Source organism: Schistocerca gregaria, chromosome 4, assembly GCF_023897955.1.
Source record: "Schistocerca gregaria isolate iqSchGreg1 chromosome 4, iqSchGreg1.2, whole genome shotgun sequence".
Classification (NCBI taxonomy): Eukaryota; Metazoa; Arthropoda; class Insecta; order Orthoptera; family Acrididae; genus Schistocerca; species Schistocerca gregaria.
Genome location: NC_064923.1, coordinates 553,359,913 through 553,372,763, shown reverse-complemented (window position 1 = coordinate 553,372,763; position 12,851 = coordinate 553,359,913). Strand labels below are relative to the sequence as shown.

At 37.4% G+C, this 12,851-nt stretch overlaps 1 protein-coding gene across 6 annotated transcripts in view; it reads left to right on the top strand.

Moving 5' to 3' along the window:
* The window catches only part of LOC126268051 (zinc finger protein 608), a 277,172-nt gene that overhangs the window by 257,387 nt on the left and 6,934 nt on the right, over nt 1-12,851 (top strand). For all 6 annotated transcript variants that reach the window (XM_049973483.1, XM_049973482.1, XM_049973481.1 and 3 more), the window contains 2 exons: nt 469-592; nt 12,425-12,512. In XM_049973483.1, coding sequence (XP_049829440.1) covers nt 469-592; nt 12,425-12,512 — 212 coding nt within the window. The remainder of the gene's footprint in view (nt 1-468; nt 593-12,424; nt 12,513-12,851) is intronic.

Here is a 12,851-nt window from a genome sequence, read left to right as displayed (position 1 = left end):
GCTGATCCTCAAGAATTCAAGAATGTGACAGATGACATACTTCACTGCTTCTTGATGTCACTTGATTATGGCCTCTAAAGCATAAACCTGACAACTGAGATCTACAAATAAATTTTAATCTTGATAGAAGTATGCAGCACTGATGGAACGTGGCTTAACCTTTAACACATTTTTAAGTCTCACATTATGAACCAGTTCAAATGTAGCTTTCGCCAATACACTGTCTCATATTTGTGATTTTTTTCCATAGTATACGTAAGGTATGATAGTTTCTTATACAAGTGTGTCTACATATATCGGGTGGGAAGCAGGTATTAACTGCTAGTTTGGCACATAGTTAACTAACTCCTCAGCTGATGCTATTAGGCTTTGTATAGACTACTGTTTTACAGAAAAATTTCAGAGCTTCAGTGAGTTGTATCACTGGCTCCCTGTGAGCACTTACTACTATTTTGTGTTTTTTTCCAGGACATGTTGGATGTGTGTGTCGGTACGAGTGTGGGCACCATCACAGAGCCAGATTGCCTGGGACCTTGTGAGCCGGGTACCAGTGTCACACTTGAAGGAATTGTGTGGCATGAGACAGAGGGTGGTAAGTTGTTATTTGTAAGTTTGTAGATAAAGACTGAAGATAACTGACTTAATGCATGTGATGTGGTCAGACGAGTCACAGTTGTGCTTCTTTTCAAGTTATAATAGATGTTGGGGCGCACTGACTACTTGTAGAACCCACAGTGTGTGTAGGGTGTAGTTTTGGTTGTTAGCGATCCCGTGAAATTTCGGAGGATGTTTTCATTATTGTGACTTGGGACCACTCATTGAGCTTGTTGGAAAGTGAAGTTTATTTCAAATTCTCAGTGATATTGTGTGCTTTGCTTTGCACCTTCACGATGAGTTTATCTTCCAAGATTAGCTTCATTCGAAAGGGCTGCATAATACATTCCTAGTCTGTTGAAAGCTAAATTAACTGGTTTTAATACCATGGGATATGTGTGGGAGTATTTTGAACAATGAGTGAAATGTAGTAATTAACTTCCCTTCAGTTAGGGAGCTCTATGAAATATGAGCATCTGTGAAGGACTTCAGCTTGAACTCGCGATGAAACTTGTTGACTCTCTTCCTCACAGACTAGAGGTTGTTATCGTGACTAGAGGCCGTGATGCCAGTAATAGCTGGGAGTTAGTAATTTTTTGTTACATTCACTTTTTATATTCCCTTCTGTCATGAAAGTATCATAATTTTTTTGTGATGCCTGATGTTTAGGAATAACAAATCTTGGCATACTGCACAGACTTCCTTGTCCTTGTTATAAATCACCCAGTAACCGATGATGTTAAATTTGTTGCATACAAAGCTTGTGTTTAATCTCATATTGGTTTCAGGAACAGCTGTGCTTCTTTCGTTTATTGCTGAAATCTGAAATTTCATTCTCTACTTTGTGCAGTTAATGTCTATGAGTGTTTTGTATGTTAGTTAATCTATTTCAACAGCTCGCTTCTTTCTTCCAGTGGCATTTGTTGTACTGAAAATGAAAACACTTAAGGCTGAGGTTTTTCGCTTATTGCTTAAAATACTGAGAACTTCACAAACATTCAAATTAATGTTAATTACATCAGTATTTTATAACATGCATCGGTTCCCTACCTGCACACCCTGTTAAGGCTTTGGAGTCTTGTCTTGGTTAAATAGCTGAAAACAGTTTTCTGTGATAATGTAAATGATATACACTACACATTTGCTATAGTTAAGTGACTCTTTCCTCATTTATTAACTCTATAAATGATATGATGGCCAGAGACAGTTTTACGTCCATGTTTTGTACCTCACACTGCTATCTCGAAACATAATGTAGTACCACCTTCTCAAAGAAGTGGCACTAAAATCAGTGAACATAATAAAGGCTTAACACAGTGGTAGCACAATGAGAAAGAGCAGTACACACAGTAATGTTTTCAATAAAGTCGTATCAGTGAAAGAGTCAACTGATAAACCAATCACTATACAAATCTTTGTTATTTGAGTCCAGACTCTGTATCTAATAGTTACACTTAAAAGTTGCGTGGTTGCTAACACGCCCGGGAGTTGTCATAGGTGTTTCTCAGTTACTGGATTGACTGTATCTTGACTTTTTTGGGTAATGTCCAACTACATAAAGATTGGCATATGAACAAATTGTTATTTTAGAAACTTGTGAGGTTGGATTTTGCTACTCAAGATGGACTGTAAGTATTGATAAAAATGTTTGTGAAATAGGTGATGGCCTAGGAAATTAGAAAAGTTTATGAAACCATGTTATGCATCCAAATTGAGAATACCCCATTTACAAATATAAGTACCATATTCAAAATTATGCTAAAATCTTAATTAATGGCATAATTGTTTAATGAAGTATCCCATCTTGTGCATAAAAATTAGGACAACAAAACTATAATGGCACAAAGATTAGATCTTGAATGGAAAATGGAAATTCTTCTGAGCTTCACTATTAATTATCTCGTAAGTTAATCAGTTTCACAGAATTTTAACTGCATTACTGAAAAATTGGAATGCATGTCTTTATAATGAGTGGTGCCACTATGCTCAGAAATATGTATTAACTTACAAAATATTTGCTAACAAGGTTGTGCTGCAGCAAAAAGTTTAATTGTTCAGATCTTTTATTAGTAACACTTTCACGAAAAACACATTTAAAAGAATTAACATTAAAAATGAAAGCCTGATCAATGAATCTAAATGAAATTCATCCTAGATGACATTTTTGAAATTATATGCCGTATATAAACCAAACCACAGAAGTAACTGTGTTATTTTAAGATAAAGATCATAAAAAAATTGTTATCATCAGGAGTTGAAGTCATAACAAATGGAATAATTCCAACTTGCGGTATCACAAGTTCGCTCATTATTGTTGGATGGTATTGCTATTTTCTTGATCCACAACATGGCTTTTGTGTAATACGCACTGATGGAGATTTTGGGAGTACAATTGTGTAGGTAACATACTTAATAGATTAACATTGGAAGATTGCAGGTTAATGTAAGTGAGAGATGAGACACTGCAAATATGGAATTTCGATACATTAATAACTGGTGCAACTGCCAGAATGTTGAATGCAAGCATGCATTGTGTTGTTTAGGTGTCAGATATCAGTTTGTGGAATGGTGTTCCAATATTGTTGCACTTTATGAGTCATTACAGTGACGGTTAGTGCTATTTGCTGATGAAATTGGAGTTTTCGTCCGATGATGTCCCGTAACTGCTTGACTCGAGACAGATCTGGTGATCAGGCCAGGCCAAGGCAAAATGCTGACATCCTGTAGAGAATTTTAGGTTACAATAGCAATATATGGATGAGCATTATCCTATTGGAAAACACCCCCTGCGATGTTGTTCATGAATGGTTGCACAACAGGTTGAATCACTTGATTGATGTACTAATTTGCAGTCAGGGTGCATGGGATAATCACGAGTGTGCTCCTACTGTCACAACCCAGACCTTAACTCCAGGTGTAGGTCTAGTACACAGACAGGATAGTTGCAGGCCCTCAAGTAGCCTCATCCTAACCTCCTCCTCACTGGCACTGAGGCAGAACCAGCTTTTATCGGAAAACACAACAGACCTCAACCCTGCCCTCCAATGAGCTCTCACTTGATGCCACTGAAGTCGCAAATCGTGGTGGTTTAGTGCCAGTGGAAAGCACGTTATAGGACGTCTGGCTCAGAGCTGTCATCAAAGAAATTGATTTGTAACAGTTTGTTGTGTCACTGTGGTGTCAACTGCTGCTCAAATTACTGCTGGAGGTGCAGTGTGATTAGAAAGAGCCATACACTGAACATTAAGGTCTTCCCTCTCGGTAGATCCACCTGGCCTTACGAAGCCCACTCTATTTTCAACCGTACATTTTCGTAGCACCACTGCCAGCGATCATGTGCAATGGATACATTCCTGCCAAGTTTTTGTGCAACATTGCAGAAGGAACAGACAGCTTCTCATAGCCCTGTTACACGACCTCTTTCAAAATCAGTGAGGTGTCTTTGTTGCCTTAAAGGAAATCTGGGCTAACATCAACTCACCACAACCAGTCTCAAAGTAATTAACACTCACAATTGTTACTGTGTGTATTTAAAGCAAACCCGATTTGCATCTTTTTGGTGGTGTTAGTAGCACCATTCTTATGCGACTGATGTGCAGTTTGAGTAGACACCATATTCCACATATAGAAACATTTCTGCCAACATTCGTTTATATTCACAACTCTTTCTTAGTTTTGAGATTTTTTTTGTCTGTTGTGTATTAGTTGTAAGACACTTTATACATAACACAGAATTTCAGGGAGACATTTTTTCCTGTCAGTTGTCTTATTAGTTATCAGCCATTGTATACATAACATGGAATTTCATGGAACACATGGGTGTGATATTTATTTTCGAACCTCTGAATTTTGTATGCTATGAAGGGAATGAAGCATAAGGGTGTTAGATCAATGTTGTTCATTAATGGATAAATTGAGAAGCAACATGATGTCACAAATATAAATGAGCTTTATAGTCTCAATGTAAAACTCCTGTATATTAACATGTGTATGTTGGCCAACTAACAGGAACTCATAACTCTCACATTGAGTTATGTATACAAAGAGGAGAACAGTGGTATCATACTGGATTGTACTCTCAGTTCATTACTGAAGCTGATTATATTTACTTCTGCGCAAAGGCTGGCCACTTTCAGTACTTTACAAAGGAGTCAGCTACACAGCTCTATTGGAAAACCAGTTGTTTGTTTTTGTCAGTGGTAGCTGACCTCTTCCACACTCATATACCACCTTCTACAAGCTACTGGTGGTTTCAGCACCATACTTGTGTGCTGTGACCTCATAAATTAAAAATATAGTTATGAGAGTTCTCACAAAGAACTTTATAATGTAACTGGATAGATAAAATATGTACTCACAAAGTGGTGCAAACACACACATAAAAGAAGATTATAATTATGCAAGCTTTCAGAGCCAGTGGCTCCTGCTGGCAGAAGGGTTGGAGGGGAAGGAAGAGGGGGGAAAGGAAAAGGACTGGAGATGTCTAGAAAAGGAGACAGATTGTGGAAAAATCACCCAGACCCCCAGGTCAAGGGAGACTTTCCAGACGGAATGAGAAGGAAAGTCTTTCCTTCTCATCCTGTATGGTAAGTCTACCCTTCGTTCTCATCCAGTCTGGTAAGTCTTCCCTGACCTGCGGTTCTGGGTGAATTTTCCAAAATCTATCCATTTTCCTAGATCTCTCCAGTCCTTTTTGTAAACCCCTGTATCTTCCCCTTCAACCCTTATGCTTGAAGAAGGAGCCATTGGCTCCAAAGAGATTGCGTAATTATAATTTTCTTTTACGTGTGTGTTATGGTGCCACTTGGTGAGTAGATTTTTTATCTATACAATTACATTATATTGTAAAAAAATGATTGTCTTTGTTATCATAAAGAACTTTGTTATAAACACATTTACACAGTAGTGTACTAGAGTGTAACCCCAGAACTCATTGCTTTTCAAGAGAATCAAAATGCTGTTCAAAACTTTTGCTCAATCATTGTACCACATTAGTAATGCCTATAGCTATTCTGTGATTGTCTGCTTACTTTCATTTATGACTTACTGAAAGCACAAATTGCTTCTTCAGTAGTTGGAAGAAATTTGAAACACTGTATCCCATTTTGGAGATGTGGAGATAGTGGTGCATTGCTTTTGATTATAACATTACAAAAATTAACTTTTACCATCAAAAAATGTTTTGAGTGTTGTTTCATGGCAATACAATGAGAAATCTGTGTTGTTTCCTTTGAACTGTTTTCAGTAACTGCCCTTTTGGTGTATGTCAGCAACTAGCAGCATTCCTTGTCAGTTTCCTGCTGACAGTGTAAAGAATAATCAAGCCCTTTACATTGATTAGGTCTGATATACTGCTGTTTTTATAGATTTGTGAGCAGGAGAACATTAAGGATGTTTAAAATGCTGTCAAAACGAAAACAATTAAGCATAATTACAAAAGATTCTACATGTAGTTCGCATGCTAGGGGTGTGGGCCAACTTCTGCAGGATGAATTAGGGTTGGATTACCAGGTCACAAGTTTTTTCAAACCTAGTGCTGAACTTGGGCAGGTTACAGAGGATTTAGGTTCACTATGTAAAGGTTTTACTAAGGAAGACACCGTGGTTATTGTGGGTGGGCCGGGCAACAGTATTGACAGAGATCCGGGGTACAGCATAGAGTGTGACCTGGCAAAGATTGCATCGGCATCGAATCATACCAGTGTTGGGTTTGTGTCGGTTCTGGAACGCCACGACCGACCTCATTTGACCTCTTCTGTCAGGAGAGTTAATTTGGAGTTGGAACGGCTACTTGGATCTGGTGCGGGGTCACACATTGGTGTGGTTCGTGTTGATTCACTCTGTAGGTGGGACTATACTAGACATGGCCTACACCTCAACAGGAAAGGGAAGGGTAAACTGGCTGGGCTGATAGCAGGAAATTTAAAGGGGGGAGGAACTACATCTCATGGTGGAAACTCTTTTTTAGTGTAAGATCAGTGTCCAGTGGGAAACTCAGCCATGCAAGTACTAAAGATGTCAAAAAAGTTCAAGATAGTTGCAAAAGTAAAATGAAAAATGTTAGTATATTTCATCAAAATATTGGGGGATTGAACAATAAAATTGATGAGCTTCTGCTTTGTTTAGAAGATATAGAAACTGAGAATGTAATAGATGTACTATGCCTGTCTGAGCATCACATTGTCACTGATATGCAAAAGGTTAGCATCAATGGGTACAAATTAGCTGCACATGTAAGTAGAGATAATATGATGAGAGGAGGAGTTGCCATATATGTCAAAAGCTTCCACAGTGCAAAAAATTTAGAAACTAAAAAATTTTGTGTAGAGCAACATATGGAAGCATGTGCCACTGAACTTAAACTAAAGGATGGCACTTTCATAATTGTAACAGTGTATAGGTCCCCCTCAGGGAATTTCCAGCTATTTCTGGAAAACTTGGATGCTTTGTTGTGCTATCTGTCAGACAGGGGGAAGCAAATTATCATTTGTGGGGATTTCAATGTTGATTCCCTGAAAGAGTGTAATAGGAAGAATGACCTTTTAGTATTACTCAGTTCTTTCAATTTGAGCTCCGTCATTGATTTTCCTACTCGGATAACAAAGAACAGCAGTACATTGATAGATAACTTTTTTATAGACCAAGATAAGTTTAAGGACATAAATGCTTATCCTGTTGAGAATGGTCTTTCAGATCATAGTGCACAGCTTGTTACAGTACATGACATAGCTCCATGCAGTATAATAAATCAGACTTTCAAAGCAGTGCGTTCAATTAACAATATAAATGTTGCAAACTTTAGGGAAAGCCTACAGCAGCTAGACTGGGATGAAGTGTATAAGGAACCCGATGCAAACTTGAAATATAACTTATTTCACAATACATTTTTAAGGGTATTTGAAAATTGTTTTCCCAAGAAAATAGTTAAACATAATTCCAAGAAAACATATAATAAACCTTGGCTAACTAAAGGAATAAGAATATCTTGCAACCGCAAAAGAGAACTGTATCTAACAGCAAGATGGAGTACTGACCCCGAAATTGTTCAATATTATAAAAACTATTGTGCGGTACTAAGAAAAGTTATTAAAAAGTCCAGAAGCATGTGTATCATGTCTGAGATCAGTAACTCTGATAATAAAATTAAAGCAATTTGGAATATTATTGAAAGGGAAACAGGGCAACCAAGAGCACAGGAAGACTTTAGTGCAATAAAATTGAATGACAAGTGCACTAACAAACAATCAGAAATTGAAAATATTTTGAATAATCATTTTTTAAATGTTGTGGAGAAAATAGGATCTAGATCTTCACTAGAAGAGGCAAGGCTATTAATAGAAGAGGCGATACCTGCACAGTTTGAAACAGCTGTAATTCCACCAACCTCTCCCTCTGAAATCAGTAAAATAATAAACTCACTGAAAAGTAAAAGCTCTTACGGAATTGATGGCATTTCCAGCAAAGTACTTAAAGCTTGTTCCCCACAGATAAGTAGAATTCTCAGCCACGTATGTAATAGCTCTTTGGAGCAGGGTGTTTTCCCTGATAGACTGAAATATGCCATTGTAAAACCATTGCATAAAAAGGGGGATATGTCGGATGTCAACAACTACCGCCCAATCTCTCTTCTGACAGCTCTATCAAAAATTTTTGAGAAAGTAATGTATTCAAGAGTAGCCTCCCATATTTGTAAAAATAAAGTACTAACAAAATGTCAGTTTGGTTTTCAGAAAGGCTTTTCAACAGAAAATGCTATATATGCTTTCACTGATCAAATATTAAATGCTCTGAATAACCGGACATCACCCATTGGTATTTTTTGTGATCTCTCAAAGGCCTTTGATTGTGTAAATCATGGAATTCTTTTAGATAAGCTAAATCATTATGGTTTGAGTGGGGCAGTGCACAAATGGTTTAATTCATACTTAACTGGAAGAATGCAGAAAGTTGAAATAAGTGGTTCGTGTAATGTTAAAACAGCTGATTCCTCAAACTGGGGTGCTATCAAGCACGGGGTCCCACAGGGTTCGGTCTTAGGTCCTTTACTGTTCTTGATATACATTAATGACTTACCATTCCACATTGATGAAGATGCAAAGTTAGTTCTTTTTGCTGATGATACAAGTATAGTAATAACATCCAAAAACCAAGAACTAAGTGATGTAATTGTAAATGATGTTTTTCACAAAATTATTAAGTGGTTCTCAGCAAACGGACTCTCTTTAAATTTTGATAAAACACAGTATATACAGTTCCGTACAGTAAATGGCAAAACTCCAGTAATAAATATAGAATTTGAACAGAAGTCTGTAGCTAAGGTAGAATTTTCAAAATTTTTAGGTGTGTCCATTGATGAGAGGTTAAACTGGAAGCAACACATTGATGGTCTGCTGAAACGTCTGAGTTCAGCTACGTATGCTATTAGGGTTATTGCAAATTTTGGTGATAAGAATCTCAGTAAATTAGCTTACTATGCCTACTTTCATTCACTGCTTTCGTATGGCATCATATTCTGGGGTAATTCATCGTTGAGTAGAAAAGTATTCATTGCACAAAAACGTGTAATCAGAATAATTGCTGGAGCCCACCCACGGTCATCCTGCAGACATCTATTTAAGGATCTAGGGATCCTCACAGTAACCTCACAGTATATATATTCCCTTATGAAATTTGTTGATAATAATCCAACCCAATTCAAAAGTAATAGCAGTGTGCATACCTATAACACCAGGAGAAAGGATGATCTTCACTATGCAGGGTTAAATCTGACTTTGGCACAGAAAGGGGTAAATTATGCTGCCACAAAAGTCTTTGGGCACCTACCAAACAGCATCAAAAGCCTGACAGATAGCCAACTAACATTTAAAAATAAATTAAAAGAATTTCTAGATGACAACTCCTTCTACTCATTGGCTGAATTTTTAGATATAAAGTAAAAAAAAAAAATTAATCATTAGTGTCATGCAATATTTTGTGTAATGTAATTTCTTGTACAGACATCTTTTATTAACCTGACACGTTCCACATCATTACGAAGTGTCGTATTCATGATCTATGGAACAAGTATTAATCTAATCTAATCTAATCTGTTAATACTATTTCCACAGAGACCATGTCAATTGTTTTTGAAGGATGCAGAACAAATAAAAACTTATAAATGTGTTTTTACATCTGGCAGATGAACACAGTGTGCCAGATTTGGACCTGAACTCGAACCTTGCCATTAATGGGCAATGGTCTTACCAAGTGAGCTATGCAAGCACGACACATGACCCGACCTCACAGGTTTATTTCTGGCAGTACCTCTCTCCTACTTTTCACGCATTGGACTCACATGACAACAGTCCAAACCAGTCTCTGGCCCTCCAGATTTAGGTTTTCCATGATTCCCTTTAATTGCTTCAGGCAAATGCTGGAATGGTTTCTTTGAAAGAGGATGGCCAACTGCCTTCACCATCCTTCCCTAATTCGATGGGATCGATGACCTCGCTGTTTGGTCCCTTCCCTCATATCAGCCAACCCACTTTCCACACTTCAAAATGGCTCTCTGCATTACTTGCTAAACCGATCCTCTTGGTAGGAATGATATTGTTCAGAAATGTCTTAGCCATTGCAAACATGTAAATATAGAACTGTGAAAGTCTGCGAATAATTCCAAGAGTATTAAAACAAAAGTTTGCAGATTGAGGCCTCGTTATTCTATTGAAGAGGCATGGAAGTCTGAAGTTACAGGTAATTCTCAATATGCTGTTTTGTTAATGTATCAACTGGTTTGACTTATAAATTCATCATTGGCTACTGATAGATCCTTCAGGTTTCTCTTATTAGCATTATTATTTCTGCCAAGCTACTGAAAATATATCTTTCTAAATGATGGACATTTTCCTTCTGTGTTAAGTGGTATTAACTTTCTATATAGATTCTTTATTTCTGGTATTGATTCTATGAATTGAGCTATTGATCTGAAAGACAACAACATTTTTTACAACAAATTTTGTTATGTATAAATTTATTCAGAAACACCAGTTAGTGTATACACTTCTGTGAACAGACCTCTGTCCCAAAGGACTGCTGTCAGTACCTTTTTCATATATTGAAATGTTTTTATTTTATTGAATGACAGGGAAGAAATAAGTTTTCCAACCCATGGATGCTTATATTGTGCCCTTCCCTGAAAAGAAACTGTCTTGTCACTCAGTATAATTTCTCTGTTCCAGCAAGTTGCACAGCAGTTCTGGATGACTTTCCTTCATTCTGGCTTGTCCGTCTATAGTTATTGTTTCTATATTTGATACAAGTTGACTTGTGTATGTTTTAGATCCTTGTGGTATCTTTCCCAGCTATCATGACGTCATCCTCTTGATTTCTTCTCAGTAGTGTTGAGCTCAGTCTGCTGAATGGGTCTTGTGGCAAGGCACTCTCTTCATAAGACAATACTATTGGAATAATTTAACACCACCAACCTCCAGCAAACGTGTGCTGAATAACACCTTCAGTTTGAGATTATTTTGTTCTAGGATGGACTGATTGAGAATATAGTTGTTAAGATGGTACCTTAAAGCTGGTTTGATAACCGTTGCATATCTTCTGCAGTTTATATCCATTTAAACATGCTTACAGTAGTTAAGTTTTGGTCTCCATCTATAATTTCACCCCCCCCCCCCCCCAGTCCCGTGATGCGCGCGCACACACACACACACACAAACATTTTCTTCCAATACCAAGTCAGCTATTCTTGGATAATAGGAGAATGTGTCATACTAACCTCTCTCTCCGCTTTCAATCAAGTATGCGGTAAAGAACTTTTCCTCCCAAGTGATGCCATAGTAAAGGCCATTTCATGTAGTTGAAAGCTCCAAATATAGATGAAAGTTGTGGTGTTGATTGTCTTTTGATTATTTTACAGGGTGTTTCAAAAACAAAAGTTTGAGGAGCATGTCATCATACCAAAACAAGAAAAATGTGTAGTAAACATGGGCTGTAAAGCACCTACCTTAAGAGCTATGAGCATTTTTTCAGTATAAGGCAGTAAGATGAAAAAGGATAGCTCACACACATCACCACCGTCTCCGTCTACCGAGGCCAGACTCGGCAGCCGTAAACAGTGATCGTGTGTGTGTGTGTGTGTGTGTGTGTGTGAATGCGGTACATGTTGTCTATTTCAGAAGAAGGCCTTCTCGCCGAAAACTTGTGTGTATAGTAGTCCTTTTGTTGTGCTTGTTGTGACTCAGTGTCTCCGCTGTATGGTGAGTAGCAATCTATCCTTTTAATAATACTGTCATTATTCCAGCCTCTATTTTTCCATTGTTTGTTCAACAGAAGAGATGGACCATGGTATTTCCATTGTTTGTTCAACAGAAGAGATGGACCATGGTATCAAAGATGAACAAGTGCTCATAGCTCATAAGATATGCGTTTTAGAGCCCATGTTTACTAGGTCGTACACCCCGCCCCCCCGAGCGCCCGCGCACCTTCTAAGCTGTCCCCAAAGTTTGCAAAAGTATTTTTGAAACACACAGTGTATTTTTGTTGTTATTGAAGCTGTCAGGTAATGACTTTTTCTTGGTGTATGTAAATATTTTGTTGATGCTAATACGCAATACATTCTGGAAGATTTTCTCTTTATAGTAAATTCTCATGTGTAAATTTTCATGCAGCTGTCTAGTTATCTCTAGTCTACTTAATTTTAGTTTCACTTGTACATTTTCTGAAAATTGACACCACTTACTTTGCTGTTTGTCTTTGAACTGTTGGATATCAAGTAAATTATTAGCAATCCATTACCAATTCTTTTGAATTGTTCATTCTATAGAATTCTTGTTCGTTTCAGGTGTTCTTGTCGTCAATGTGACGTGGCGAGGCAAGACTTACGTTGGCACACTGTTAGACTGTACGCGGCATGATTGGGCACCTCCAAGGTAAATGTGTTTCCAAAAATCTAGTAAATTCTGTCAGTCATAGAATATGAGAGTATAAATCTCAGTGAAACATTTTAGTGAAAGTTCACAGCCATAAGTGAAATTTTGGCTCTCGTGGTGTTAATTCCAGCCCTTCATCCTTTCATTGCTTTCGAGGATCCTGCTTTACCACTAAGCTTAGCTGTTCCGTTTAAATGACAAAAATAAAGGAGCTTCCACAATTACTACTGAATTTACTCCTGAATAATAAAATCATTATAATTTGAATGACAGTATTGTAATACATTTGTTGCTTAGCTGCCTCAGTGTTTGATTGTGATTTTATTAAATAACTAGTGT